Here is a 27,674-nt window from a genome sequence, read left to right on the forward strand (position 1 = left end):
CTAGGGGATAACTATATTATATAAAACTCGTGCCGGGCGCGGTGGCTCAAGCCTGTAATCCCAGCACTTTGGGAGGCCGAGACGGGTGGATCACAAGGTCAGGAGATCAACACCATCTGGCTAACACGGTGAAACCCCGTCTCTACTAAAAAAATACAAAAACACTAGCCGGGCGATGTGGCGGGCGCCTGTAGTCCCAGTTACTCGGGAGGCTGAGGCAGGAGAATGGCGTAAACCTGGGAGGCGGAGCTTGCAGTGAGCTGAGATCCGACCCCTGCACTCCAGTCCGGGCTACAGAGCGAGACTCGGTCTCAAAAAAAAAAAAAAAAAAACTCGTGCTACAGAGACTGATGTTCTGGTGGGTGTCCATCACCAGCGGGGCAGAGGCCACGTGTCATAAGATGCCGCATTTGAGTTGATTTGGTTCTTTGCCTCAAATAGTACAGTTCATGATGCGTTAACTGAATTTTCATTTGCATCACTCCCAGAGCAGTAGTTTTGTAGACTTGAGAGGCTTTCAAAGTTCTCTTGGGTGAGGCTCTTAGATCCGAGTTTTAGAAAGTCGCTCCAACAGCTCTGGAGACTGGACTGAAACTAAGCATGCTGTGAAACTACTTGGAAGGCCATGTCTGTCAATAACCAGTAAGGGTCTCATTTGAGGCCGTGTCAACAGGTGACTTCACATGCACCAGCCCTACAAAAAAGGCATGATTTACCCCGTTTTGCAGTTGAGGAAGCCAAGATTCAGAGGTTAAACAATGTGGCCAGTGTCAAGAAGAGAGTAAGTGGCAAAACATGGACCCAGATCTGTCTTGACTCCCCAAACTGAGGCCACATGTTAACCTTCCCAGCCTCCTTCTCAGCTAACTCCTGTACTCTCCTTTCTTTTCTTGCTCTCCTGTGGTTCTCCATAGTTACAAAAGGGGTGGGTTCATCAGGGCATTTGTCTTCTTCTCAGGACTCTTCCTGATGCATAGTTGGCATTCAGTGGATATTTATTAATAGAATGTTTTACAATTCTTTTGGTGGATTCACCTAGCTTCCTGGAAAACTACCTCCTTCATTCTTAAGGAGAATTAGGCATTCAAGAACATGCTAGGTTTCACACATCAAGAAGATGACCTGATTGGTCCCAGAGGTCTTTAGCTCTTTCTCTAGTGCCCCAACAGGCAGTCATTGGCCACTTGACCAATCCCTATTTGACAAACCCAGTAGCATGGTACCTGGTACCTTTCAAAGTAGCCAGCTGTCCTCCATTTAATCCCATCCTATTTAAGAAGGTCTCATGCTGCCCATGTATCTTTGAAAGAGAAGAAACCACAGCCTCTTGTTGATCACACACTACCTGAGGTGGAGTTTCTTATCTTCCTTTGCGTTTTTCTCTCTTCTTCATCTTCTTGAATCAACTTGGAGCCTTCTACCTTAAGGAAACTCATGCTTTCTGGTTTCCAACTTTTTTCCTTAAAAGATTCTTCCCACCAAACAAGAATATCTATTGACTGCTTTCATCCCCAGCTCCCGGCTTCCATTATCCCTAGCTCTGTGCCTTTATAGGAACCATTGCTAATTAAACTAGAAAGTGGAGAGAGGAAAGACAGGATTTGGGCATAATATGAGCCGTGGAATTACATTTTTTTTTTGCCTCTTCCATCCTTACTTCCTATAATACCCAATATGGAAATCCAAGCGCAGTTGGAATGGAGTGGCTGTCACTGATAAAAGGGCTGCTTTTGCAGGGTAAGCACCAAGTTCCTAGCCCCACTCCCATCACCCTTTGCCACTCTGGGGACTTCACCCTCCTGCTCCCATTGTCATTTGTATTAAATTAGGTGGGAAATGGACTGACGTAAACCACTAATGTGGTAAACCACTAATAAGATGCTGTATTTTTATAAATATATGATTTAATACTATTCAGTAGTTGGCTTTTTTTAAGTTGATTTAGTTCACTGCGTTGAACATCATAGCTCATAATGTGTTAACTAGATTTTTCCATTTGTGTCACTGAAGAGTTATGTGAAAAATACAAAGAGAAAAACAGCTCTTTGGAAACAATGGAAGGAAGGAAGTTAATTGAATTTACATTAGGCATAGCAATAATTTAAAGCATAATTGAAAGTTTCAGAGGAGAGGCGTGCATTCATATGTCCTAAGTCAGATTTCTTTTGGATAAAATATTCAAATGTAGAACTTACTGATATATAATATAACCTCATGTTCCATTTCCTTATGCATGTCAAACAGTTTTGGATGCTAAAATGCATTGAGTTTCCTGTGTTTAGAAATTCCTTAAATGAAAGATATAAATTCCACTTCCAGTTAATCTGAAAAAGAATTACAAAATTTTACTGTGGTTTCTGGCTTCATATTCTTATGATACTTGCTAGATTTCATGCAAAGCCCGTCATAAAAAGGGTTCTAAGTTACTACGTAATCCTCAGTTAGAGGATTCAGAAAATAATTATTTTCTTTATTTTTGATGACATGCATTTACTAACTTTCGAACAACAAACTTGTATAGATTTTTTTTGTTTTTTCTTTTTGAGATGGAGTCTCGCTCTGTTGCCAGGCTGGAGTGCAGTGACACGATATCAGCTCACTGCAACCTCCGCCTCCCAGGCTCAAGTGATTCTCCTGCCTCAGCCTCCCAAGTATCTGAGACTACAGGTGTGTGCCAACACGCCCAGCTAATTTTTGTATTTTTAGTAGAGACGGGGTTTCACCATGTTGGCCAGGATGGGCTCGATCTCTTGACCCCATGATCCACCTGCCTTGGCCTCCCAAAGTGCTGCAATTACAGGCATGAGCCACCACACCCAGCAGTATAGCTTTTTTAGTTAATAAAGATATTTGATCCAAGTTGGTTCAACTTAAGAAGTAGAACCAAAAACATCATCCTCGATGCCTCTTAGAAAGCTGACCTGCAAAATATCCAGACTGGCATTACCTGTGGCTCCCTGTGGGAGATCACTTTCTGTAGGTCATCGCTGACGATGTCATGCATGGGTCTCCGGCCTTCTGTCCATCCCCCTCTTCCCTTTCTCAGCATCTCCAGCCACAGCATTTCAGTCTTGCACACACTCAGTCCCTATCAGTCACCCTGTGTAGCTTTAGAAAACTAGAACCTCAATTATTATTTTTCTCTCCTGAAACTGTAGCTTCACTATCAGGTTAATGCTTTACCCTTGCTTTTAATTTTTTTAAATTATGGTAAACACAGATAACATAAAACTTGCCATCTTAACCATTCAAAGACATACAGTTCAATGGCATTAAGTACGTTCACATCATTGTGCAACCATCACACCACCCACAAGGAGTTGGATTTATTATTTCCTACCCACGCCACTATTCCCATCAGGAAACGGTGCCATCTTCAAATGATTCCCTGTAAGATGAGCGATGGAACCTTACTTGCCCAGTAGACCCTTTGTCTCTTAGGACTAGACAACTGAGTTTTAAAATGGTTTTGATGCATTTATATAGCACGTTAGCCAAAATGAATTTTGTCTTTCCTCCTTGTCTTTAAACAGCTCTGAGCAGCGGGTCCCCTGTTCCACTTCTTACCACAGCTCTGGGTTGCACTCGGGTGACGGGGTCACCAAAGCAGGACCTATGGGCCTTCCAGAAATAAGACAAGTGCCAACTGTTGTGATTGAATGTGATGACAATAAAGAAAATGTGCCTCACGAGTCAGACTACGAAGACTCTTCTTGCCTGTACACAAGAGAAGAGGAGGAAGAGGAGGAGGACGAAGACGATGACAGCTCATTATACACCAGTGCGTTCATCTTAACTCTTCACCAGGGGTGGGGAAGCATGCTATTGTGGAAAGAGAGCAGAGAGAGGACCCGGTAGCCCAGCATTCTGGGTTCTAATCCCCGCTCTGGTGTTGACTGGTCCTGGGTCGTAGGGCAGCTTAGTCTACCTCTTGGGGCCTCAGTTCCTACATCAATTAGAGGAGAGGGTAAATGTCCTCTAAATGCCCTCCTAGCTCTAAAAATTACTGCCACCTCCTACCTCTTTAAATGGCTTATTCTTTGTTGCTTCCCTTAGGATGCAACTTCTCCCCCAACCCACAAAAAAAAAAAAAAAAAAAAAAGAAAGAAATTTAAAACTCTGTGTCTGTCTAGCAAACACTCAAATACTACCCACTGTATATGCAACAAATTCAGTTTTTAAGCATACCTCAGCAACTTTGAAGGCCTCAATTTAAATTTCTTATTTATGACCTTTAAATGTGCTAAGAGACAAGAGAAGAAATGAAGAAAGCAAAGTTCAAAACCTATCACTCTAGCCATGAACAGTAAATAAATTTTAGTTACGTGAGTACAGCCTGATATTTGGTCAACTTTTTAATAAATGAACTTATGAGAATAGCAGCCATGCATTGAACATGTGCTGTGTGCCTGACAATGGGCTACGGTTTTAATCTCTCACCTACATCTCACAACCCTGAGGCATGGATGCTATTGCCTCATTTTACAGATAAGGGCAGAAAATGGAGAAGCAAGGCACAGGCCCAGGGCCTCACATCTGCTAAGGGGCAATGCTGGGGTTTGATGCAGGCTCTGTCACATTCTGAAGCTCATGTTCTAAAACCAGCGGAGGAAGAAAGAAGAAAAGCACTACACAATAAAGCCCAAAGGCATCCTCAGACTTGTTGCCTGCTGGCGTTTTCTCTTGCTGTCTACTTACCAGGCTTCAAATAGCTGGCTCCATGTGAGACCTGGCAAGCTATGCAGGGATCCAAATGATGTCAAGGAGAGAACCACACAGGGCAACCAAAGACCTCAATGATCCATGAATGGAAGGAGCAACTGCTCAGTCCCTGTTTTGCTGTTCAGTATCCAGAGAACGGAATGTTTTATAACGGGGTTTCTCAACCTCAGCACTCCCGGCATGTGGGACCGGATAATTCTTTGGTGTGGGCCATACTGTGCATTGTGGAATGTTTACAGGCATCCCTGGCCTCTGTCCGCTAGATGCCAGTAGCACCCTCTGCCTGCCACCTTAGTTTTGACAAACAAAAATGCCTTGAGATATTGCCAAATGTCCCTTGGGGAGCAAAATCACCACTGGTTGAGAACCACTGATTTATACCAGATGTAGGGAAGCCCTGCCTCAGCTGCTCAGAAACCCTGGGGTTAAAAAGAAAAAAACCCACCCCAGGATATTGCCTATTTCAAAGCCCTCACCTCCACTCCCACCCCCAACCAGCCCCACTTTGTCAGCCTACCTTTTTTCTCCTTCACGTGCCCCCAGCTCCAGTGTAGTTGATCTTTTCTGTCTCTTGAGATTTCCTGGTGTAACCTTCACCACTGAACTTTTGCAGACACAGATCCCCGCCCACCTGCTGCCTGTTGGACTCTCATCACTGCTTCAGGTGTCAGCCCCTCCTCCTTGTGAAACTTCCCCTAATTGCTAAAGGCCTCTGTCCTGTCTCCCACTTTGCAGTCCACTGCACCCCACAGCCAGTCCTGCCTTTCTTTGTGATGTCGCCTGCATGCTAGGCGTTCCTGGAGAGCAGAGACCCAATCACAGGCTCCCTGTGTGCTGTCCATGTGCCCCACACAGTGCTTGGGGTAGAGTGTGTGGCAATGGCAGGAACTCTAGGAATGGAGGCCTTAACCACTTTCAGGTGTTAAAGCGTTGATGACTTCCTTCCTGCCTTGTATCTTATGGCCCAGGGTTGGCCCTGTGGGAGCCCAGGCAGATACGTCAGCCTTAGTTGACTCATTTCTCTCTCCTACAGGCTCCCTGGCCATGAAGGTCTGCAGGAAGGACTCCTTAGCCATCAAACTCAGCAACAGGCCCTCCAAGCGAGAGCTGGAAGAAAAGAACATCCTTCCCAGGCAGACGGATGAGGAGCGGCTGGAGCTGAGGCAACAGATTGGCACCAAGCTCACCAGGTAGGACAGCGGCACCCTCTGCCTCCCTGGCAGTGGGCCTTTAGCTCTCCAGATTCTAGCAAAAGAATTCACTCTCGGCCAGGCGCAGTAGCCTATGCCTATAATCCTAGCATTTTGGGAGGCCAAGGCAGGCGGATCACATGAGGTCAGGAGTTCAAGACCAGCCTGACCAACGTGGTGAAACCCCATCTATACTAAAAATGCAAAAATTAGCCAGGTATGGTGGCCTCTAATCCCAGCTACTCAGGAGGCTGAGGCAGGAGGATCACTTGAATCTGGGAGGTAGAGGTTCCAGTGAGCTGAGATCGCGCCATTGCACTCTAGCCTGTGTGACAGAGCAAGACTCTGTCTCAAAAAAGAAAAAAAAAAAGAAAGATACAATGGAAAACATCCCATTTTGTCTCCAAGGTTGTTTCTATAGTGCTCTCTCTTTCATTTATACAAATCTTGGAAAATTCACTTGGTTCAAGGTTCAGGGAGAAATTGAGAGGCAGGTTTCCAGGGAGAATAATCATCTGTAGAAAAGCCTCCATCATCTGACCAGGCACGGTGGCTCCTGTCTGTAGTCCTAACATATTGGGTGGCCAAGACAGGCAGATTGTTTCAGCCCAGGAGTTTGAGGCCAGCCTGAGTAACAAAGTAAAACCCCATCTCTACATAAAATAAAAAATTAGCCAGATGTGCTGGCACATGCCTATGGTCCCAGCTACACGGGAAGTTGAGGCAGGAGGATGACTTGAGCATAGGAGGTCAAGGCTGCAGTGAGCCATTATTATATGCCACTGTACTCCCAGCCCAGGTGACAGGGTGAGAAAGAAAAAAGAAAAAGAAAAAGAAAAGAAAGAAAAGAAAAGAGAAGAGAAGGGAGAAAGAGAAGGGGAAGGGGAAGGGGAAGGGAGGGGAAGGAAGGAAAGGAAGGCCTCCATCATGTAATAGAATTGACCTATGGAGAGATAAGGTGTGGTTTGATTAAGCACAAAGCAGTCAGATAAACAAACTCTGCTATACGGTTAAGTGGTTGGTAGTGATGCCTCATTACTCCACTGTGACTCTTTTTGAGTGATTGCCCTTTATGTATGGATATTACAGACATAGGCATAGCTTTATATTATATTAAGATATTAACCACTTTTGTATGTATTTGTAATCAAGGGCGTGTTTATGTGACATTAGGTAACCTTTGTTGAGTACTTATTATTTGCCACCATTCTCTAAACATTTTATATGTATTAAATCATTTGTCTTTTGGCCTCTCTATAAGATACACATTCGTACACCCATTTTACAGATGAGAACACCAGGCATAGAGAACTTTGGTTGCTTTGCATAATGTCACACAGCACAACTCTGGAAATCTCTCTCTTGAGCCCTTACTTTGTACCAGACACTGTTGTGAGTGCCTGGACATAATATGTGGAAGTCTACCAGGGCTTAATTTCTGATTCTCCCTCTTACTAGCTATATGGCCTTAAGTAAGTCACTTAGTCTCTTTCCCTGTGTTTCTACATAAGTAAAAGAGTGAGTTGTGAAAATTAAGCAAATTAATAGAAGTATTTAAAACAGTGTCTGGCCCATAGCAAGCAATCAGTTACCTGTTGTTACCATCACCTTTGCAATGTACAAGTGAGGAAGGTGGTACATAGAGATTATGTAGACACAGGCGTCATCCAACTTTATGCCACTATTCTTCCCTCCCACCTGATTTGCTTTGTTACCTAAGGGCAGCTTCTTTTCCAAAATTAACTTGGTTTCCTCTTGGAGGATGTTGTAATGGTACAGGGCTTTGTAAAATGGTCAACACTGATGGATGATTGGACATAGTATTATGCAGTCTTCAGAGTCATAGAATGAAAACATCTAACCACCTGCTACACACACATACATTCTTTCTGTCATTGATTGAAGTAACACGGCCTTGTCTTTTAATACCTCAGTGATAGTTGCAGCTCTCTAGAGAGCCTCTCCCATTGTTGGAGAGCCTTACTGTTAGGCATTTTTCCAATATTGAACTGAAATCTGTCCATGCCACTCCCATCCATTGGTCTTATTCTGTGTTTTCTGCACCTTCATCCCCTGTAACACGGCATGCTTTAGCATACTTGAAGATAATGATCCTGGCCTCCCTGATCTCTCTCACGTTACATAGAACCATATGTTAGCTCTGAGATTGGTTGGGGTGGGTGGGTATGGTTCTGGGCTACTCGTGACCCAGCTTGTTCAAGTTTACACATTATCCTCTAGGGGATTAGAAAAAAGAGAAGGAGCAGATCTTTTATCATAGCTCCTTCCCCGCACTTCCCATTCCTCCAGCTCTGCTACAGTACAAGCAGAGCCCCAGGTATGTGAGGGGCAAATGAAAATTTATCTGCAGGTGGGATTGAGATGCCAGAGCATCTGGCTGCCTGGGTGACCTCTTCTTTGGCAAGTGTGAGACAAAGATGGGAAGCATAGGAAGTCGGCCTGTGAGCCTGGACACCTGCTTTTTCACTGTGGGGTCCTTGCACCTGGTTTAGACTAGCACAGTAAAAAAGGGCACCGTTGTCTGAGAGCATACTCCTAAAAAGAGAGACAACCCCAGGCTGTCCTGCCTGAATACATATCCACAAGCCACCACCATGACTGGCTAGCAAAGGCAGCTGCAAAACCCAGAGGTGGGAAGAGACATAAACCATCCATGTCCTGAAAGAGGTTCTCTGTATCTGAAATCTTATTCTGGTAAATCAGCCCTTTCCCAACTCTTCCCCTAATAAGGATGCTTAAATACTGCTTGGAATTTGTGACATCCACTGAAGGTTTACCATAGTATACTTTGTTCCCAGCCCTCTTTCATTATGGCCGATAGCAGGTGTATTATTCAGTTCACTGCTATGAAGAAATACCTGAGACTGGGTAATTTATAAAGAAAAGAGGTTTAATTGACTCACAGTTCTGCATGGCTAGGGAGGTCTCAGGAAACTTACAATCATGGCAGAAGGCACCTCTTCACAGGGCGGCAGGAGAGAGAATGAATGCAAGCAGAGGAAATGCCAGACAGTTATAAAACCATCAGATCTCATGAGACCCACTCATTATCACAAGAACAGCATGAGGGAAACTGCCCCCAAGATTCAGTTACTTCCACCTGGTCCCGCCCTTGACATGTAGGGATTATGGGGATTAAATTCAAGGTGAGATTTGGGTGGGGACACAGAACCAAACCTTATCAGCAGGAGAAGACACGTCAACTAGGGACAGAAAGACAAAGTAGAGAAGGCAGCATATTCAAGCAATTGAGATGACCTGCGTCCTTCCTCTGAACCCACTTTGTCCTTCACTCTTTCAACTAGGGAGTTTCTTTCTTTGTGGTAAGACCCTTGGAAGCTCTAGCCAGATTGCAGGGACTGTGCCTAAAGGACAGACTGTCAGGAATGTCTAGCAAATTGGCAAAGTTGTACAGAGCTTAGCACATGTCTCCATATGGCAGATAGGTCATATCTATAACTCAAGGTCATTTTTGAGGTAGCACGGCCATTAATGCAGACCCAAAGAGTTTTAGGGACAATTCCCTTTAGAATTGAGAGCTCAGCTCTGTGCTTCCAGCCACCCACTCATCCTGAAGCCAGGGAAGAATGAAGGGGAAATCTGAGAACCAAAAAGTGACTGTGGTAGAGAGCGAGCTACTCTGGAGTCAGGAGTTTGGGTTCTAGCTCTGATTCTTTCATTTCCTAGTCATTTGCCCTGAGGGCATTAGACTAGGTCATCTGATTACTGTGTGTAAAACATGTGCTTTATGATCACAAAAAGCAACTAAAGGAATGCAGACATATGCTGTAGAGTTGGCATTTCTTAAGCTACAAGGCCGCAGCATTCTCTGGCTATTAATGTACTGGAAATCTTAGGCTCTTTGAAAAGCATGTGACCAAGTCTGTGGTCCTCATGGAGTCAGCAAGATAGAAAACATATTTTAGCCTGAAAGTTCCAGTAACATAAGAAAAAAAAAAAAAAAGACCACAATTTGCAGCATTCTAAGAATAATCCCTGTGCTTCCAAAAACGTTTACTTGTTGAGGCTATTGGGCAGACTCTCCTAAGTCTCAGTCAGCAAGTCATCTGGATTTTTAAATAAATAACTATTTCAATTAACTGCCATTGGAAACGTATGGACTGCCCTAAGGACATGAAGGTTGGTCAGCAGGGTTCATGTGACTCCTCCTCCATATGTATACAGACTTTGAACATTGGGATGGCAAAGTTCACCAAGGAGTGGTGAATGATGCCATCCACTGGGGTGCCAGGTGAAAATAGTAGAGCTTCTATTTACATTCATTTCATGTCATCCTTTTTAACATGGTTATTTGTGCCCAGATTGTACTGTGCATGGTGTATCATTGCAGTAGCATCTGTGTCTTATACATAAAGAAATGGTACATATGGGGACATGTGATTAGATTCATATTGATGAAGTTCTCTTAGAGTCCCCTGGTTTGAGAGTCACTTCTCAGTGCTATGTGAGTAACACTTTTCATCTCCAGTGGACACACAGAGACCTCAGGGCAATCCCTCGCCCCACCTACCCCGCCCCATGAGAAACCATTCTGCATTCTCTCTAGATCTCCTCTTGGGATTCCATATCCTGAACCCTAGGAGGTGCCCTGACTATGGGATCTTAGCCATCACACCTATTTCTAGTTCTGTTCATTTGTCAAGCTTTTTATTCCCACAAGAGTAATGTTCCCTCATGACCCCATTTTGTTTATTTAAAATATAATTGAACATACTACCCCAAAATATCAGTATTAAAAAAATTAGACATGGAGCTATGCTTCTCAAGGTTCATAGTTAGGGTGCCCTGTCAGGGTGACCTCGTGATCAGCCAGAGCCAGCATGCTCTGGCACTTCCTCACGTTCCAGCCTGTGGCACTGACTGATTGTTGAAGTGAAACCCCCAGAGGTTGGAGCTTCGGATCACTAGTTATGGGGTGTTCTGGAACTAAAAAGAAACCTGATGGCTAACAAGCTGTGCTTTTGATTCTGAAACATCCTATAAAAAGTGAGTCATTCAGTAAGTTGATAGGGCTACTCATGTTTAAAGGAAGGAGATTAAGACTCCAAAACATGACCTATTTGTGGTCAGTCAACAGCCAGTCTACTTGGGACCTCACCTAGTGAACAGCCAAGTCTTCAGACCCAACAGAGGATCGACTGGCCCAGTCCTCTCCAACTGACGTCCTCTGTCCCCACTCATACCCTCTTGGTTGTTTGGACCAGATGAAAAAGCCTGCAAAAGAAAAATAAAATGGAAAGTGCCTCACCATATACACAGTAGTTTATCATCTAAAGTGAGCTCAGGAGTAAATGAGGATTGGGACCATCTACCTCCCTGACATACTCCTTCCTCTAAGATATCCCTTTACCCTTAAAATATCCTTTACCCTTAAAATATCACCCTCCTACTCAGGAATGAACTATGGGCATTTTTTTTTTTTTTTTTGGCAGTCAGAGTTGACCAGAATTTTTTCATCAACTGAGCTGGAGCAGGCAGACCCCCTACTTCTAGTTGGATGCATCTCTATGTAGAAGCTCTTGGAAGCCTGGCCACTTGGTTTGGGAAAGAACATTTCTCCTTGTAATGTCCTTTTCCTAAGCTAGACATAGCCAATAATGCAGACCACTTACCGATGATTATTCCCAATGATCAAAGGAAGGTACTGACTTCATTTAAGCTACTTGGTGTATTCATTTGCTGGAGCTGCCATAACAGAGTCCCACAAATCAAGTGGCATACACACAGAAATGCATTGTCTCAGAGGTCTAGAGGCTGGAAGTCTGAGATCCAGGTGTCAACAGAGTTGGTTCCTTCTGAGGGCCGTGAGGGAGGCTCTGTTCTGGGCATCTCTGCCGTCCTCTTGTGTTTGCTGAGAATCTTTGGCCTTCCTTGGCTTGTAGACGCATCACCTCAATCTCTGCCTTCGTCTCTGCGTGATGCTCTCCCTGTGTGTGTATCTCTGTGTTCGGATTTCCCCTTTGTATAAGGACACCAGTTATGCTGGATTAGGGCCCACCACCCCATCCTGAAGACCTCATTTTAACATGATTATCCCTGTAAAGACCTTGTGAGGTGCTGGGATTAGGATTTCAACCTGGAAGTTTTAGGAAGACAGAATTCAATCCATAACACTTGGAGAAGTGTCAAGTGGGTTTACCTAGAGAAGGGACCATGACCCCAAATGCATGTGGAGACAGAGAGATATTGCACAGAAGTGAAGCAGACAGTGAGGAGATGAAGAGGGAGTGTTGGGAACAGGGGCAATATGAAAAGTCCACTCTTGCATCAAGAGACCATCACTGTTCAGCTTCAACCCCATGCTGTTTTGCAAAAATGAAGGACTAGTTTGTTAGCTCTTCTGAAAAAAGAATCTGGATTTTTAACATGACAATTTCAAATTTTTTAGACTTTATAGGACTCGCACAGTGACTCACGCCTATAATCCCAGCACTTTGGGAGGCCAAAGTGGAAGGATCACTTGAGCCCAGGAGTCTGAGACCAGCCTGGGCAACATAGACCCCATGATGACAAAACAAATTCTTAAAAATTAACTGGGCATGGTGGCGTCCACCTGTAGTCCCAGCTACTTGGGAGGCTAAGGTAGGAGGATCCCTTGAGCCCAGGAGGTCGAGGCTGCAGTGAGCTATAATTGTGCCACTGCACTCCAACCTGAGCATCAGAATGAGACCCCTCTTTAAAAAAAAAAAAATGAGATAGGCAAAAATATATATTTGTAGACTGAATTCAGCCCAATAACTCCATCTCAGTCCTGGGCCACCTATTTTAAATCTTGGTCCTGGATGGTGTCGTTTATGCTATTTATAGTATATTCATGAAGTCTTTGTGCGTACATTGCACATGCTGAGGAGACAGTGAGACAGGAATAGTAGGTATGTTGTAAATGTAAATGTGAACACATGTATGTATCAGTAGCAATTTAAAATAAGGATCTGTAGAATTCAAATTAGTTTGAATGTACAGTCATACATTGCTTAACGATGGGATTACATTCTGAGAAATGTGTCAGGCAATTTTGTCATTGTGTGGCCATCATGAAGTGTACTCACATAAACCTAGATGGTAGAGTGTACTACACTCCTAGGCTAGATGGTAGAGCCTATTACTCCTCAACTACAAACCTGTATGCTATGTTACAGTACTGAATACTGTAGCAATTGTAACACATGGTATCTGTGCATCTAAACATAGAAAAGGTAAAATAAAAGTACAATGTTATTATATTTTGGGACCACAGTCCCGTATGCAGTCCATTAACCAAAAGGTTGTTATGAGGTGCGTGACTTTATTTATTTGTGTGGATTGATCTTTCATCAATATGCCATATTCCTAAAAATGAACACTTGTTCCAGGTCTTTGTTTTAGGAATTCAGTTAGGTTTCTGCAGAATGTCTGTAAGTGACTCCTAAAGACCACATTAAGTTGGATGAAGCTGGTGACGTAGCTTCCCTGCTTTCTTTTCCTTAACACCCACAGCCTGGGAATCAGAAGGGTTTAAGGTTAAAGCACCTAGTGACGCTGATAGCTTGACTAAGCCCCACGTGGTAGATCAGATGTAGTTTTCTCCTTCGTAAAGGACCAAAATTCTTCCTCTTTTCTCTCCTCCTCACTACTTTGTCATTACCATGACTTAAAAAGCTGGCAAGTGGGGCATAGTGAATGAGATAGTGAGATAATAGTCTGATCATCTCCACGAAACCTAGTATGTTACTCTGCCTTATTTAGAATTTCATAATATGGTAGATAGAAAAAGTCTCCTAAATCTGTATTTTATACTCCTAAGTAGTCTACACCATTGTTGCTACAAGCAGAATATGAAATAATATGTACCAAGGATTATACGCTGCTTTAAATCGTGATACAGTGTTCAAGAGAGAAAACCGAAATCCATTTTTTATGCTTGAAGCACAGCCAATAAAGTACAGTAATCTCGACTTCTAAATGTAGTTTGAGTAGTGTTTATGGTTGGGGAAAATTGGTGCGGTGAGTCTGACACACCGACACCTAGCTCCAAAGTGCCAAATAGTGTCTCCCCAGGATTCTAAGGACTAATGCTGAGTGTGAGCTGGCATCTCTCCAGGCTAGGTAATTTCTTCTGCTGCAGAAACACTTTCTAAAAATAGGAATAACAATAAAAGGCTCTATGAATTCAATTCAACTTGGACTTACTCAGTGTCCCTGGATACGTGTCACTGTGAGTTACCACTCCAAAGAGAAAAGGAAGGAAAATAGACTGGAGCGAAGTTTTGGAGGCCATGCTTTAGGCCTAGCCTTTGCGGTTGTGTGCCATTATCATCGCCATCCTCCTCCTCCTCCTCCTCCTCCTCCTCCTCCTCATCATCATCATCCTCATCTCAGCTGTGGAGGAGCAGGGAGTGGGGCACAGCTTAGAGAGCACAGGAGAGAAATGGAAACAGGGCCCTGGTATTCGCTCATCTTCAGATCCACAAAGCCTGGGTGGGAGTGGCTCAGGCCAGGGAGACCTCCCATAAACTGGGAGGATTCTGAGACCTCCCAGAAAACCGAAGGAAGACACCAGTCACCAAACTGAAATTGTGTGTTGGGAACAAGTCAGGTCAGGGTGAGCATGATTTGAATGTATTTATTGTGTCCTACAACATCTGTACCACAAATGCATGGACTCTTAGAGGAGCTAAGCTGCTTTCAGATAATTTGACATCTTTTATGAACTCACTGCACACAATAGAAAATCCTTTTTGAGAGCCCTTCGGGAATACTGACATCTTCCGAAAGGTGCTCAGATGAGCCTAGGCTACAGCACTACCTGTTTGATAGACAGTTAAAGAAACCACATGTTCACTGGGGCTTATTTAAAAAAAAAAAAAAATCAATGGAAGGTGAGAAAGCATCTGGATAAGAAGATTTGAGCAAGATGCATTGGAAGGAGGTAGAATAAAACTTCAAAACCACACATGTAGAGGTTCTGGCATTGAGCCATGGGTCACAGCCATCACAGGGCCCTACAGCCATTGAACATGTCTCAGAGCCCTTGCAGGGACGTGCACGGCCTCTTACTCTCTCCCTCCAGCCTCTAGCTGTTAACAGCTGCAGCAAAGACTGAACTCTTGACATCCTGTTGCTAGGACAAAGTTTCTAAGCCTTGACTCTGTGTGTGTATGTGCATGCCTGTGTGTCAGGAGGAGAGGAGGCCCAGCCTGCAAGCCCAGGTCTGCATGTTGAGGAGCAGAGCCACATCTTGGGGAGCACCGCGAGTTCTCTGCATCTGTGACTTGCAGCTGCCCCGGCAGCCTATACATTTTTCAGTGATATAGTAAGTGTGGTGGACAAAGAGCTGCCTTTTACCCAGTGGGAACACAATCGATCTTAGTGTTTAAACTTGCAAAGGTTCTTTTTAAAAAAAAAAAAAAAAAAGTGGCCATTCTTGGAGGCTGTGAGTCTTACTTTGTTTTGTATTTCATAGCTGTTTTAAACGACTGATTATTCCAGCAGCATTTCAAATTTTGGGTGCAGGGGGTGGGGAGGGCACAGCTATACTCAACTGCAGACTAAGCAGGGAATGGAGGAAACTTCTGGGCTGCATGGTCACATTTGAAGAGGCTCCTCTTAGGGTAGATGAAGAGGAAGCTTCAAAGACTGAGCTGTTTGTTACTCACAGCCCCTTTTTGTTCTTGGGTGATTTTCTCTTAATCTGTAATGATTGTTCTTGTTTGCTGTTAATCTAAGCAGATGGCAGAAAGAAAGGCTGTGTTTCTGAGAATATTCGCTGTGGTTTGTTGTTGTTGTTGTTGTTTTGTTTTGTTTTTTTTTGAGATGGAGTCTCACTTTGTTGCCCAGGCTGGAGGGCAGCGGCACAATCTTGGCTCACTGCAACCTCCACCTCCCTGGGTTCAAGTGATTGTCCTGCCTCAGCCTTCCAAGTAGCTGGGACTACAGGCATGTGCCACCACACCTGGCTAATTTTTGTGTTTTTAGTAGAGATGGGGTTTCGACCTGTTGATCGGGCTGGTCTCAAACTCCTAGACTCAAGTGATCCGCCCACCTCAGCCTCCTAAAGAGCTGGGATGACAGGCATGAGCCACTGTAACCAGCCAGGATATTTGGCGAAGTGAAAGAAGAATCAACCCATCTACATTTAAAGACCTCTCAGGGCGAAGGTCCCCGACATATGCCGTATGTAACTTTAAAGCCTGTTGCTGTAGATAAAGTGTTTCCCCATCAGCACCTCATCTAATAATCCCCATGCAACCCTGCAAGGCAGTTGCTACTGGGAATCCCATTCTGTAGGTGAGGAAACAGAACCAATTATCTTAGAGATGATAAAGGGCAAAGAGAAGCACATCTTCTAAATCCAGGGTTTTCCTATTTCTGGCAAACCCACTGGAGAAAATGTTTAGTTTGGTTTAGTTTTTATGTTGAACAGAGCTTCCCTCCCAAGGACCTGTGGTTTGGTAGGTATCCTGGTGGACTGTCAAGTTCTAGACCAGTGGGTCAAGCTTGTACATGCAAATGTCCTCAAGGGAGTGATAAGGCATGGAATGAGGAAGAGGAAAGGAGTTGTTCTTCTATCTCAGGCTTAACTGGGCTTTTTATTGCATTTCAGTAATACCTGTGCCTGTTGCAATGTGGGGAACAGAGGTTTGATGCAGTGGTTCTCCTGGTGTGGCCCATGGGCTAATGGCATCATCTTCCCCTGGGAATTTGTTGAGGCCCCACATATTGTCAGGTCCCACCCCAGACTCAGAATCAGAAATTCTTGGGCCAGGGGCGGGGGTGGTGTGCAGGAATCTGCATTTTAACCAGCATGATTCCGATGCACACTAAAGTTTGAGAAGCAGTGGGCTAGTAAGAAGAGCAATCAAAGACTTTGGAGCTGGACCTGAGCTTGAAAGCTCTTCACCATTTACTAGCTGGGCCCCTGTCAAGCCTTAGTTTCCACGTCTGTAAGATGGACCTCCCATACAAGGTATCCAGAGCACCAAATGAGTAAGACTTTCAATTGTAGTAGATAAGGAACGCTATTTCCTTCCCTCTCCTGGTGAGTTTGAATACTGTATCATGCTGGACTCTTACTAGAATAAGTAATGCTGGGCAGGCGCAGTGACTCGCAGCTGTAATCCCTGCATTTTGGGAGGCTGAGGCAGGTCAATCACTTGAGATCAGGAGTTCAAGACCAGCCTGTCGAGCAAGGTAAAACCCCATCTCTACTAAAAATGCAAAAAAAAAAAACAAACAAAAAAAACTAGCCAGGTGTGGTGGCACAGGCCTGTAGTCCCAGCTACTTGGTAGGCTGAGGCAGGAGAATCGCTTGAACCCAGGAGATGGAGGTTGCAGTGAGCTGAGTTTGCACCACTGCACTCCTTCAGTCTGGGGGAAAAAGAAAAGAATAAGTAATGCTAGTTACCCTAACAGGAAAATCCTAAATCCCAGTCACCTAAGGCAGCAAAGGTTTCTTTCTCACTGGAGTTAAGCCTAATGTGGATCTGGTAGCCTTGATCCTTCAGGTAGCCATTACATACTTCTAGAACACATGGCTCCAATCTCAGTTTCAAGGGAAGAGCAAGTAGAGGAGGCACACACATCACTTCTGCTCACAGTCCATTCATCAGAACCCAATCTCACTTCAAGGGAGGGTGGAAAACAGAGAGAAGCACACGCAGTGTTGGAAGAGCATAAAGGACCTTTTCCACAATTCCACTGAGCCTACAGTTACCACGTAGGTCTTTAGGTCATGGTTCTTACAGTTGTGTAAAAGGGACTGTCACAGCTCTAAGAGACTTGATTAAGACTTTTCACAATTAACAGTTGGAATTCAGGGGCACCAGGTACATCTGAATGGAGCGTATCACGTGGATTGCCAGAGGGGTCTGTCTTGGGGCCAGTATATGGAGGTCACTAATACCCATGGTCTATATCAATGAATTTGCGCCTGAGGTTAAGTTTAGTAAACCAACTTAAGGAAATCAAAATGATCTCAATTAGAGACTCAAAAAAATCAACATTGTCTTTTGCTTAAAGGAAAAACCAGCTTAACTACAACTGAGAAATCATAAAAAGGAACAGTAGACTTTGAACTCGAGTGAGTTTGTTTTACATGAGTTTAAGGTTAAATTTCCAGGGAAACAAGTTACTAAGGGAGACCATGGGGACCTCAGCTTCAGCCAGTTGATTCAATTGGAAACTATTGATTAAGCACCAACCGTGTTCACAGCTTTGTAGTGGGTGTTATTTAAAAGGGAGCTGGATAATTATGCTTCCCAGAAGGTTTAGATGAGTGAGTCACGGTATGCTTACTGTTCTCTGGTTTCATCCGGAAAAGATGCAGCAAGTTCCACGAAGAAGGTGCAGATCTCTCTGTAGCAAATTCTTTTATGGGTGCGAATTTATTTTAGATTATTTCTCTTGCCACTTTTTTTCCTTTAAAATGTCCCCAAAAGAATGGGAATGAGTCAGGGCTCTGATCATGTAAACACTGAATAATCTAAACATCTGTTTCTGAGGTTTCTTTTCTCTTAAACTTGTGCATTAATGTGAACAACTTCAACTTGAGTTGTCAGACCACTTTTTTTTTTTTTTTGCAAGATGTTCTTTTCTACAACCTTTTTAACCACTTATAAGCTTATAACAGCCACAAAGATGTGTCATTTCTCTCATAAATTTACCATGAAAGGATTTCTTAGTCACTTGTGAACGTACCAGGAGGTGCTGAATAAACTCTGATTTAAATCATTTTATGAAGCATTCAAATAATGGCCTAAACCTTGGTTAAAAGGCAATTTTACTGCATGGAATATTCAAATATCTCTTCCAGGCCTTTCAGACTGGCTCGGAGATTTTTGTCACTGAGTGGACTTTGGGCCTATGACTTGTTGGAGACTCTTTGATGAGTTTCTTTTAAAAGAAAAAAAACTTAGGTTCAAGGGTATATCTGCAGGTTTATTATAGAGGTAAATTGCATATAGCGGGGGTTTGGTGTGCAGATTATTTTGTCACCCAGGTAATAAGCATAGTACCTCATAGGCAGTTTGGTAGTTTTTGATCCTCAACCTGCTCCTACCCTCCACCCTCAAGTAGACCCCAGTGCCTGTTGTTTCCTTTTTTGTGTCTGTGTACTCAGTGTTTAGCTCCTACTTATAAGTGAGAACATGTGGTATTTGGTTTTCTGTTTCTGTGTTAGTTTGCTTAGGATAATGGCCTCCAGCTCCATCCATGTTACTGCAAAGAACACAATCTCATTCTTTTTTATGGCTGCATAGTATTCCATGGTGTATATGTATATATGTACTGTATTTTCTTTATCCAGTCTGCCATTGATGGGTATTTAGGTTGATTCCATGTCTTCACTGTGAGCAGTGACTAGTGCTGTGATGAACACACATGTGCATGTGTCTTTATGGTAGACTGATTTCTATTCCTTTGGGTATATACCCAGTAACAGGATTGCAAAGTTGACGGGTAATTCTGTTTTAAGGTGTTTGAGAAATAGCAACTGCTCTCCACAATGGCTGTTTACAGTCCCACCAGCAGCATATAAATGTTCTCTTTTCTCCACAACCTCGCCAGCATCTATTATTTTTTGACTTTTTAATAATAGCCATTCCAATTGGTGTGAAGTGATATTTGGTTTTGATTTGCATTTCTCTAATGATTAACAATGTTGAGCATTTTTTCATGTTTGTTGGTCATATGTATGTCTGTTTTTGAAAAGTGTCTGTTCATGTCCTTTTTAATGGAGTTGTTTGGTTTTTGCTTGTAAATTTAAGTTTCTTATAGAGCTGGATATTAGACCTTTGTTGGACATATAGTTTGCAAATATTTTCTCCCATTCAGTAGGTTGTCTGTTTACTCTGTTGACAGTTTCTTTTGCTGTACAGAAGCTCTTTGGTTTAATTAGATGCCATTTGTCAATTTTTGTTTTCATTGCAATTGCCTTTGGCATCTTCATGAAATCTTTGCCAGGTCTTGTGTTCAGAATGGTATTTCCTAGGTTATCTTCCAGGGTTTCTATAGTTTTAGGTTTTAAGTCTTTTAATCTATCTCGAGTTGATTTTTGTATATGGTATAAGGAGGAGGTCTAGTTTCAATTTCTGCATATAGCTAGCCAGTTATTCCAGCTCTTTTGTGCATTTCTTCACCCACTTCACAACTGTATCATTAGGATCTGAGAGTGTAATAGAACATTTTAGAACTTAAATGGACATTTACTATCACTGCGTCTAGCCTTAATTTTACAGGTAAACAGCTGATAGACACTACACTACTAGCCAAGTTCACATAGTAATTTCTGACAAACTAGGATTTAAAATAAAGTCCTCTGACCCAGCCAGTGCTTAAAATTAATCTGTCTCAAAAAAGGGAGAAATATATCACGTTTTACTGGAAGAAACAGGCCAGTTGTTTGTTAGCAACCATAACAAATCATATACCTTAGTTGATTTTCTCAAAAGAAAAATAAATAAATAATGTAGAGGTTTTGAGTGAAATCTTTAAAAAAACATATTCAGTAAAAGGAATCCTTGAATTCTCCCATAGATACGTTCTTTCACAGCCAGCATTATCTTCCTTGATCCCACTTAGCCAAAAGACCACTGAAATTAAATGTGTCAATGAAAGATGTTTCCCTATATGGATGGCTGATGATTCATTAGAGCCGAGCAAAGTCTCATTCATCATTTTGAACACTAGGCAGGTACTCTGGAAAATTCTTTTGCCAGTACCTTAATTTAGAGTTGGCCTCTTCTTGTGATTCTGTCTTTCAAATGATAAGTGAAACTCTAATCATCTATACTTATTAAGAATTATCTGTTCTTTGTTTCAGTGGTAAAGTTGGCATTTCCAGTCTATAATTTCCATTGCATACAGTGCTCCTTCTCCCTCACCCACCACATGTGGCTTCAGGCTTGATGGGATATGATTTTTCTGTAGCCCCTATACAGAGCTTGCACATGGACCTGAATATTGAAAGAGCAGAACGGGATTACAACTGAGAAATTTGCAGTACAGTTGTTCTTCACGTGTCCCCATGTATCTTTGCTTACTGGCAAAACACCTCGAATCTCATGCAAAATGCTAATAGGAGTGATTCATTTTATTTATCTTCATTATGTTCATTTCACTCCTCCTGGGATGCCAAGATTTTTATAATGGCCTCAAAAATTGCATACATGCCTAACTAAATAGTAATTTTGAAGCAGAATGTAAACAGGGAAAAACATCCAAAGATGCAACCCTGGAAAATCGTTTCTCCTCTCATTCTAAAAGCAATTCCTTTGAAATATAACTGAATACACTTCTATTTTAGGAAGTGTGATCATGAAAATTTGATCTTCTGTGCCCTCGACTCATTAAAACAGTAGTTATTCAAAATGGGCAGCCTCTTTAGTTCCTCTGAAAAGAAATAGGTAGACAGATAAACAGTGGGTGCAGACAGGTCATCGGTGTATTGAAAAGAGGTTCGCCTCTCCTGTAAATCCAACCCTCCTTTTGACTGTTAGGATTTTCCTTGTTTTGCTCATTTTCACATTGTAACTTACTAAGTTTCTTCTTTTGCATGTGTGTGTGTGTGTGTGTGTGTGTGTGTGTATGTGATGGAGTTTCATTTTTGTCCCCCAGGCTGCAGTGCAATGACTCCATCTCAGCTGACTGCAACCTCCGCCTCCTGGGTTAAAACGATTCTCCTGCCTCAGCCTCCCGAGTAGCTGATATTACAGGTGCCCGCCACCATGCCTGGCTAATTTTTGTATTTTTAATAGACATAGGATTTTACCACATTGGCCAGGCTGGGGGAACTCCTGACCTCTCAGGTGATCCGCCTGCCTTAGCCTCCCAAAGTGCTGGGATTATAGGTGTGAGCGACCGTGCCTAGCCCAAGTTCCCTCTTAAAAGATGCCAAGACAGGTAATTGCATCTTCCTGTGCATTAACATGACATTGTGGAAGCTAGGCATGCACCTACAGCCCCAGCTGCTCGGGAGGCTGAGGCTAGAGAATCACTTGAGGTCAGGACTTCAAGGTTGTAGTCTGTGATGATCACACCTGTGAATAGCCACTGCACTCCAGCCTGGGCAACATAGTGAGACCCCGCCTCTTTAAAAAAATAACCAAATTTTTAAATGACATTATAAAGGAGCTACCGTCTACAAATTTGGTTCGACCAATGAATCTACCATCTGCCCATTCTACCCAAAGAAGCCTGGTTAATGTGGCATTTCAGGTGAAGCCCCCAGCACATCCTCCTTCAGTTACTCAGCACTGCCTTTGTATTCATGGAACTGTGAGCGAGCAGCTTCTCCCTGAAGCCTGCCGTATCAGTCCAGCACATCCTTGAAGCGTCTCTGCAGAGCAGCCTTGGCCCTCGCTCTGTGGTGGTTCTCTGTCAAGTTTCCCAATCTCTTCACAGTTCTTAATGAACAGAGCCATCTGCGGCCACAGCCTGTGAAATCTGATTCTCTTCACACAGTCAGCAAACAGAGCCACTGGGATATGCTCAGGCAGCTCCCAGGAGGAAACCGTAAATGCATATAGCTTTGTCTAGGCAAAAATAAAATGAGCTCATTCATTCAAAACAAAACAGTGAAAAACATTGTATCATGTCAGCTGCAGGCTCCCTAAGAAATTAGTTAAAATGTATCATAAATATAGATCACATATTAAGTGATCTCTATGCACTAATTTGTTTATAATATAGCATCCAGGTATTTGTAAAATTCTATGGCACGTGTTTTGAACATGAAAACTCGTCATTTCTATAAAATCTTTCAAACTGCCTGTTTGGCAAATATACTTGATTTCGGGGGAAATTCTGGTCTCTTGTGTATGATCACGGTTATCCTCATGTTGAGGTGATCGCAAAGCCCCAAACTGAGGGACCCTCTTAGAGGAGATCAATCATCATTGTAAGGCCAATTAGTAGACAGGGCAATAACTCATATTGGGAGAAGCATGCCTTTAGCTGCCATAAGTGGAGGAACTCACAGTTGCAGCCACATCCCAGCAGCTCTGATCAGACTGCAGAGCTACCAAAAATCTAATCCGCATGTGTGGGGTAAAGCACAAGCAAGGGACAGAAGACTGGCAGCCACAGCGGAGAGGAAGTTGGCGTAAAAAGCACTCTGCAAACATCAAAATCGTGTGCCAACTAAGCAAAGCCAATGCATAAGCTATAATGTCTTCTAGATATTTTATTCACAATGATGAGGGTGATGAAGAACAAGAGGAGGAGAAGTTAGGCCTTCCGTCCTCCCTTGCCAGCCACAGTTCCAAACTGTACCATTTTTAAAGGTTTGATGAACCGTTCGTGGCCTATCAGCATTATTCTTTGTAGCCTTTTGGCCATGCTCGTGCAAGGGTCCCCAACCCCCAGGCGGTAGACTGTAACAGTCTGTGGCCTGTTAGGAAACAGGCCCCACAGCAGGAGATGAGTAGCGGGAGCGAGCATTACTGCCTGAGCCCCACCTTCTGTCAGATCAGTGGCGGCATTAGATTCTCATAGGAGCGCAAACCCTGTTGTGAACTGCGCATGCGAGGGATCTAGGTTGCACATTCCTTATGAGACTCTAACTAACGCCTGATGATCTGAGATGGAATCACCCTACCCCTGAAACCACCTTCCCCCCACACTCCCATCCATAGAAAAACTGTCTTCCATGAAAGCAGTCCCTGGTGCCAAAAAGGTTGGGGACAGCTGGTCTAGTGTGTTAAAGGCCCCAGCAGATTACATCTTTCTGGTCAGGGTTATGAACTACACTAAAATGTATGGTGACTAGGCCGGGCACGGTGGCTCACACCTGTAATCCTAGCACTTTGGGAGGCCAAGACCGGTGGATCACCTGAGGTCAGGAGTTCAAGAACAGCCTGGCTAACATGGTGAAACCCCATCTCTATTAAAATTACAAAAATTAGCCGGGTGTGTTGGCAGGTGCCTGTAATCCCAGCTACTCAGGAGGCTGAGGCAGGAGAATCGCTTGAACCTGGGAGTTGGAGGTTGCAGTGGGCCAAGATTGTACCACTGCACTCCAGCCTAGGCAACAGAGCAAAACTCCATCTCAAAAAAAAAAAAAGTATGGTGAGCAAAGAATCACCCATTTCATTTTTCACTGGGGAACCAAAATAATTTCCATCTTGTAAGTACGACCATTTGTGTGGTTCTCTCCATGGATGCTTCAAGAAAGTAGTTTTCAGACATTGGTGACACTCCATGGTAGGTGCCCACCAGCTGTGGCCCACAGACTAAACGCACTCCACTGCCTATCTTTGTCAATAAAGCTTTATTGGAACACAGTCACACTCATTCACTTACCTATTCTCTGTGGCTGCTTACACACTATAATGGCAGCGTTGAGTAGCTGCAACAGAAACTGTATGTCCCACAAAGCCCAAAGTATTTACTATCTGTCCCTTTGAAGAAGAAAGAAATGAGACATTTAAGGACCTAGAGTGAGGACATTAGAGAATGTGGCCTTGCTCTCACAGTGTTGATCCTAGATCTATTTAGAAAATGCATGTGCCTGAAATATCTCCATTAGAGAAACTGAATTCATCCTCACACACATAAGGATTTTCTTTGTGCTCATTACTCTAATCATCAAAATGATCCCATTTACCTTTACTTCTTAGTCCAGATCCGCCTGTATGTAGCATACAGATTATGCTGGGAATATGGTCCAGTTTTTCAAATTTGATTTATTACCTGAGCAGTTAGAAAAGCTACTTCAAGGACAACCAGGTATCATTGAAAGCAGCTCAGCTCAGCTGTTGGCCAGCTAAGAAGGGGCTGGCTGTGTAGACAGACTGAGAGAAGGAATCTGTGTAAGCAGAAAATGTGTGTTGTCCTTAAGAAAGGAAGGCCACAGCCATGCCAGGCAGGCTTAGCTTGAAAACAAATATCAGCAGGCGTGAGAAGTATGTTCCTGTTTTTGCAGCTGAGCTAGATTCCAAGTCCTGCAGGAAAAGGTGAGGGCTGGAAGGCGGGTCGCCAACGAATAAGAGCCAGATACTAGAACATGACTCCTTGGGCGCAAGATAGGCCTAGCCTCAAGACAGGTGGTACACAAATGGAGTGTCACACAGATAGGAAGAGATGTGGCAAGAGCTCTGGCAAATTGCAAAACTGTAGAATATGCTTGGAATGTGTGTAACATTGTGGTGAAGAGAGGCTGACAAATCCTCTACACAACACTTATTGCATGAAGAAAACATATCCATTTTACACACACACACAATCGATCTTCTGATCAGTGAAAGGAGCTACTGACAATGGTCCCTGTGTGTGGTCCATGTGCCTCTCCCATGAGTGGCAGCCACCTGAGAAGGGCGGCTGTCAGGACCCCAAGTGGCCGTGTGTCCCTGTCTGCTGTGTGCAGGATTCTGCCTGCCAGGCACACCCAGCCTCCCAGTGACCTCTTGTATTAGAGACGCATCAGGTGGGATGCTGGCCATAGGCGGGCACTCTCCTGGAAGGAGGCGATGGCTCCTCTGACGGAGGGGAATGTTAGACAATCAGTCGTCCCCTCGGGATGGAGATGGGTGTTTATTTTCACTGCAGGAGTTGGTTTGGCTGGTGCTCCCTGAGAGGTACATTACAATCACGGGTACAGGGCTGCAAGTAGGATCTGTCCAGTTCTCCCTGGCCTCCAGCTGCGGCATTTCAGCATCCAGAAACTGCCTGCCCATGTGCTGGGGGTACTGGGGTCTCTGATGTCTGGCCTTGTATAGGGGAGGGTGGGGATGTATGCACAGTGCATGTGTGTGTTGAATATATTTGATGTGACCAGAATGTGAGAAAATAAAACAAAAAACCATAAGGAAGGGAAAAGAACATGGGCTAACGTGTACTAGGCTGAGATCTAATGGCAGATACGAGCTCTAAATTCAGCCTCTCTTTAAGTCTCCTATTTGAAAGCAGCTATCGCCACTCTCAAGGGCTCTCTCAAGCCATTGAGTAGATTAGCTAAAGAATTAGTGGAACATCATTTAAATTTATATATATTATAAGGGGATTGGGAGGCTGAGGCAGGAGGATTGCTTGAGGCCAGGAGTTCAAGACCAGCCTAAGCAACATAGCAAGACCCCCTATCTCTACAAAAATTAAAAAATTAGCTGGGCAGGGTGGCACACACCTATAGTCCCAGCTACTGGGGAGGCTGAAGTGGGAGGATCACTTGAGCTCAGCAGTTTGAGGCTGCAGTGAGCTGTGATTGAACCACTGTACTCCAGCCTGGACAACACAGCAAGACCCTGCCTCTTAAAAAAAAAAAAAAAAGAAAAAAGAAAAAAAGTCCAGGTGCAGTGACTTATGTCCATAATCCCAGCACTTTGTGAGGCTGAAGAGGGCAGATCACCTGAGCCCAGGAGTTTTAGACCAGCCTGAGCAACATAGCAAAACCCTGCCTTTACAAAAAACTAGAAAAAAAGTTAGCCAGGCACCTGGGAGACAGATGTTGCAGTGAACCAAGATCGCACCACTGCACTCCAGCCTGAGCAACAGAGCAAGATCCTGTCTCAAAAAAAAAAAAAAAAGAAGAAGAAGAAGAAGAAAAGAAAAAGAAAAAAGTCTAAAAAAGAAAAAGAAAAGGATAAAGTCTATTTGAAACTTCCATTTTACTCTCCATTTTCCATTCTTTTTCTTCTTTCCCTTTCCTGTATAAATAGATCCTCTCCTGGATAAATAACTCATTCCATTATTTCCGTCATTAAAATTCCATCTATCCTGATCTCATTATAATTAACCAATTTTCAAAGAATGGAAAAATACAAATCTAGACTGGTTAGACATTCCTAAAATCTGCCATGCTGCTGTTAAAAAAAAAAAAAAAGTTTCGGGGGAGAGGAGAGGGGTCTCTGTTGTTGCGTCACATCTGCAGAAAAATGTATTTTGTGAAAGAGTACTGGGCTGCAGGAAAACACTTAGAGATTAATGAGAGTATCTATATTCATACCATTCCTTTGGGCTATGAGGCTATTGGCTTAAAAATGAAGCTTTATGTTTAAATTTATGGGCCATGGGTCAGGAAAGAGTAGGGAAAATGAGACTTTTATTAAAGGAGAAGTATAGAAAACTTAGCAGAATAATGCAGCCAAAACCTCCCTCCACTTGAGCATCTGTGACTCCTTGGGATTTTTGTGTTTTCATTTCCAGGTTTCTAAATAGCATGAGATCTCATCTGAACTTGAGTTGTGGTTGTTTCCAGAAATAGAAGTTCAGAAGAGACTTTAGGAAACAGTTGGAAGGAAAATAGCTGTGGCCCCATTGAATGAGGAAGGAAAGGATCGGGATTCCTGCCACCCGTCTCCTGGCTTCTTCCCCACCCTCTATCCTCAGCTCTCTCCTTGGGAAGTGTGATGACCCCAAGATGAGAGATTGGCCCTTTGTGGGTGACATTTAAAAAACATGAGCTGCACATGTTCTGTAACTCCTAGGAGGAATCCACATGTTGCAGTCAGAGAAAGGCATGGAAGGAGGCACCTTGCTGCCTATTTTTTTTTTTTTTTTTTTTTTAGACGGAGTCTCGCTCTGTCGCCCAGGCTGGAGTGCAGTGGCCGGATCTCAGCTCACTGCAAGCTCTGCCTCCTGGGTTTACGCCATTCTCCTGCCTCAGCCTCCCGAGTAGCTGGGACTACAGGCGCCCGCTACCACGCCCGGCTAGTTTTTTGTATTTTTTAGTAGAGACGGGGTTTCACCGTGTTAGCCAGGATGGTCTCGATCTCCTGACCTCGTGATCCACCCGTCTCGGCCTCCCAAAGT

The 27,674-nt window shown here is 43.6% G+C and overlaps 1 protein-coding gene and 1 long non-coding RNA gene across 16 annotated transcripts in view; one reads left to right on the plus strand and one right to left on the minus strand.

The window, feature by feature from the left end:
• PHACTR1 (phosphatase and actin regulator 1) overlaps window positions 1-27,674 on the plus strand; it is a 596,190-nt gene that overhangs the window by 531,752 nt on the left and 36,764 nt on the right. For all 15 annotated transcript variants that reach the window (XM_033216236.1, XM_033216242.1, XM_033216240.1 and 12 more), the window contains 2 exons: window positions 3,534-3,781; window positions 5,756-5,912. In XM_033216236.1, the coding sequence (XP_033072127.1) occupies window positions 3,534-3,781; window positions 5,756-5,912 (405 nt within the window). The remainder of the gene's footprint in view (window positions 1-3,533; window positions 3,782-5,755; window positions 5,913-27,674) is intronic.
• Window positions 335-5,620, minus strand: LOC117086737. The gene is made up of 4 exons (XR_004438554.1): window positions 5,240-5,620; window positions 3,568-3,822; window positions 2,948-3,108; window positions 335-2,324 (listed from the first exon to the last, which is right to left on the minus strand). It is a non-coding gene; the product is annotated as an uncharacterized LOC117086737 (long non-coding RNA).

The sequence above is a fragment of the Trachypithecus francoisi genome, unplaced genomic scaffold (genome assembly GCF_009764315.1).
Source record: "Trachypithecus francoisi isolate TF-2019V2 unplaced genomic scaffold, Tfra_2.0 Lachesis_group10, whole genome shotgun sequence".
Classification (NCBI taxonomy): Eukaryota; Metazoa; Chordata; class Mammalia; order Primates; family Cercopithecidae; genus Trachypithecus; species Trachypithecus francoisi.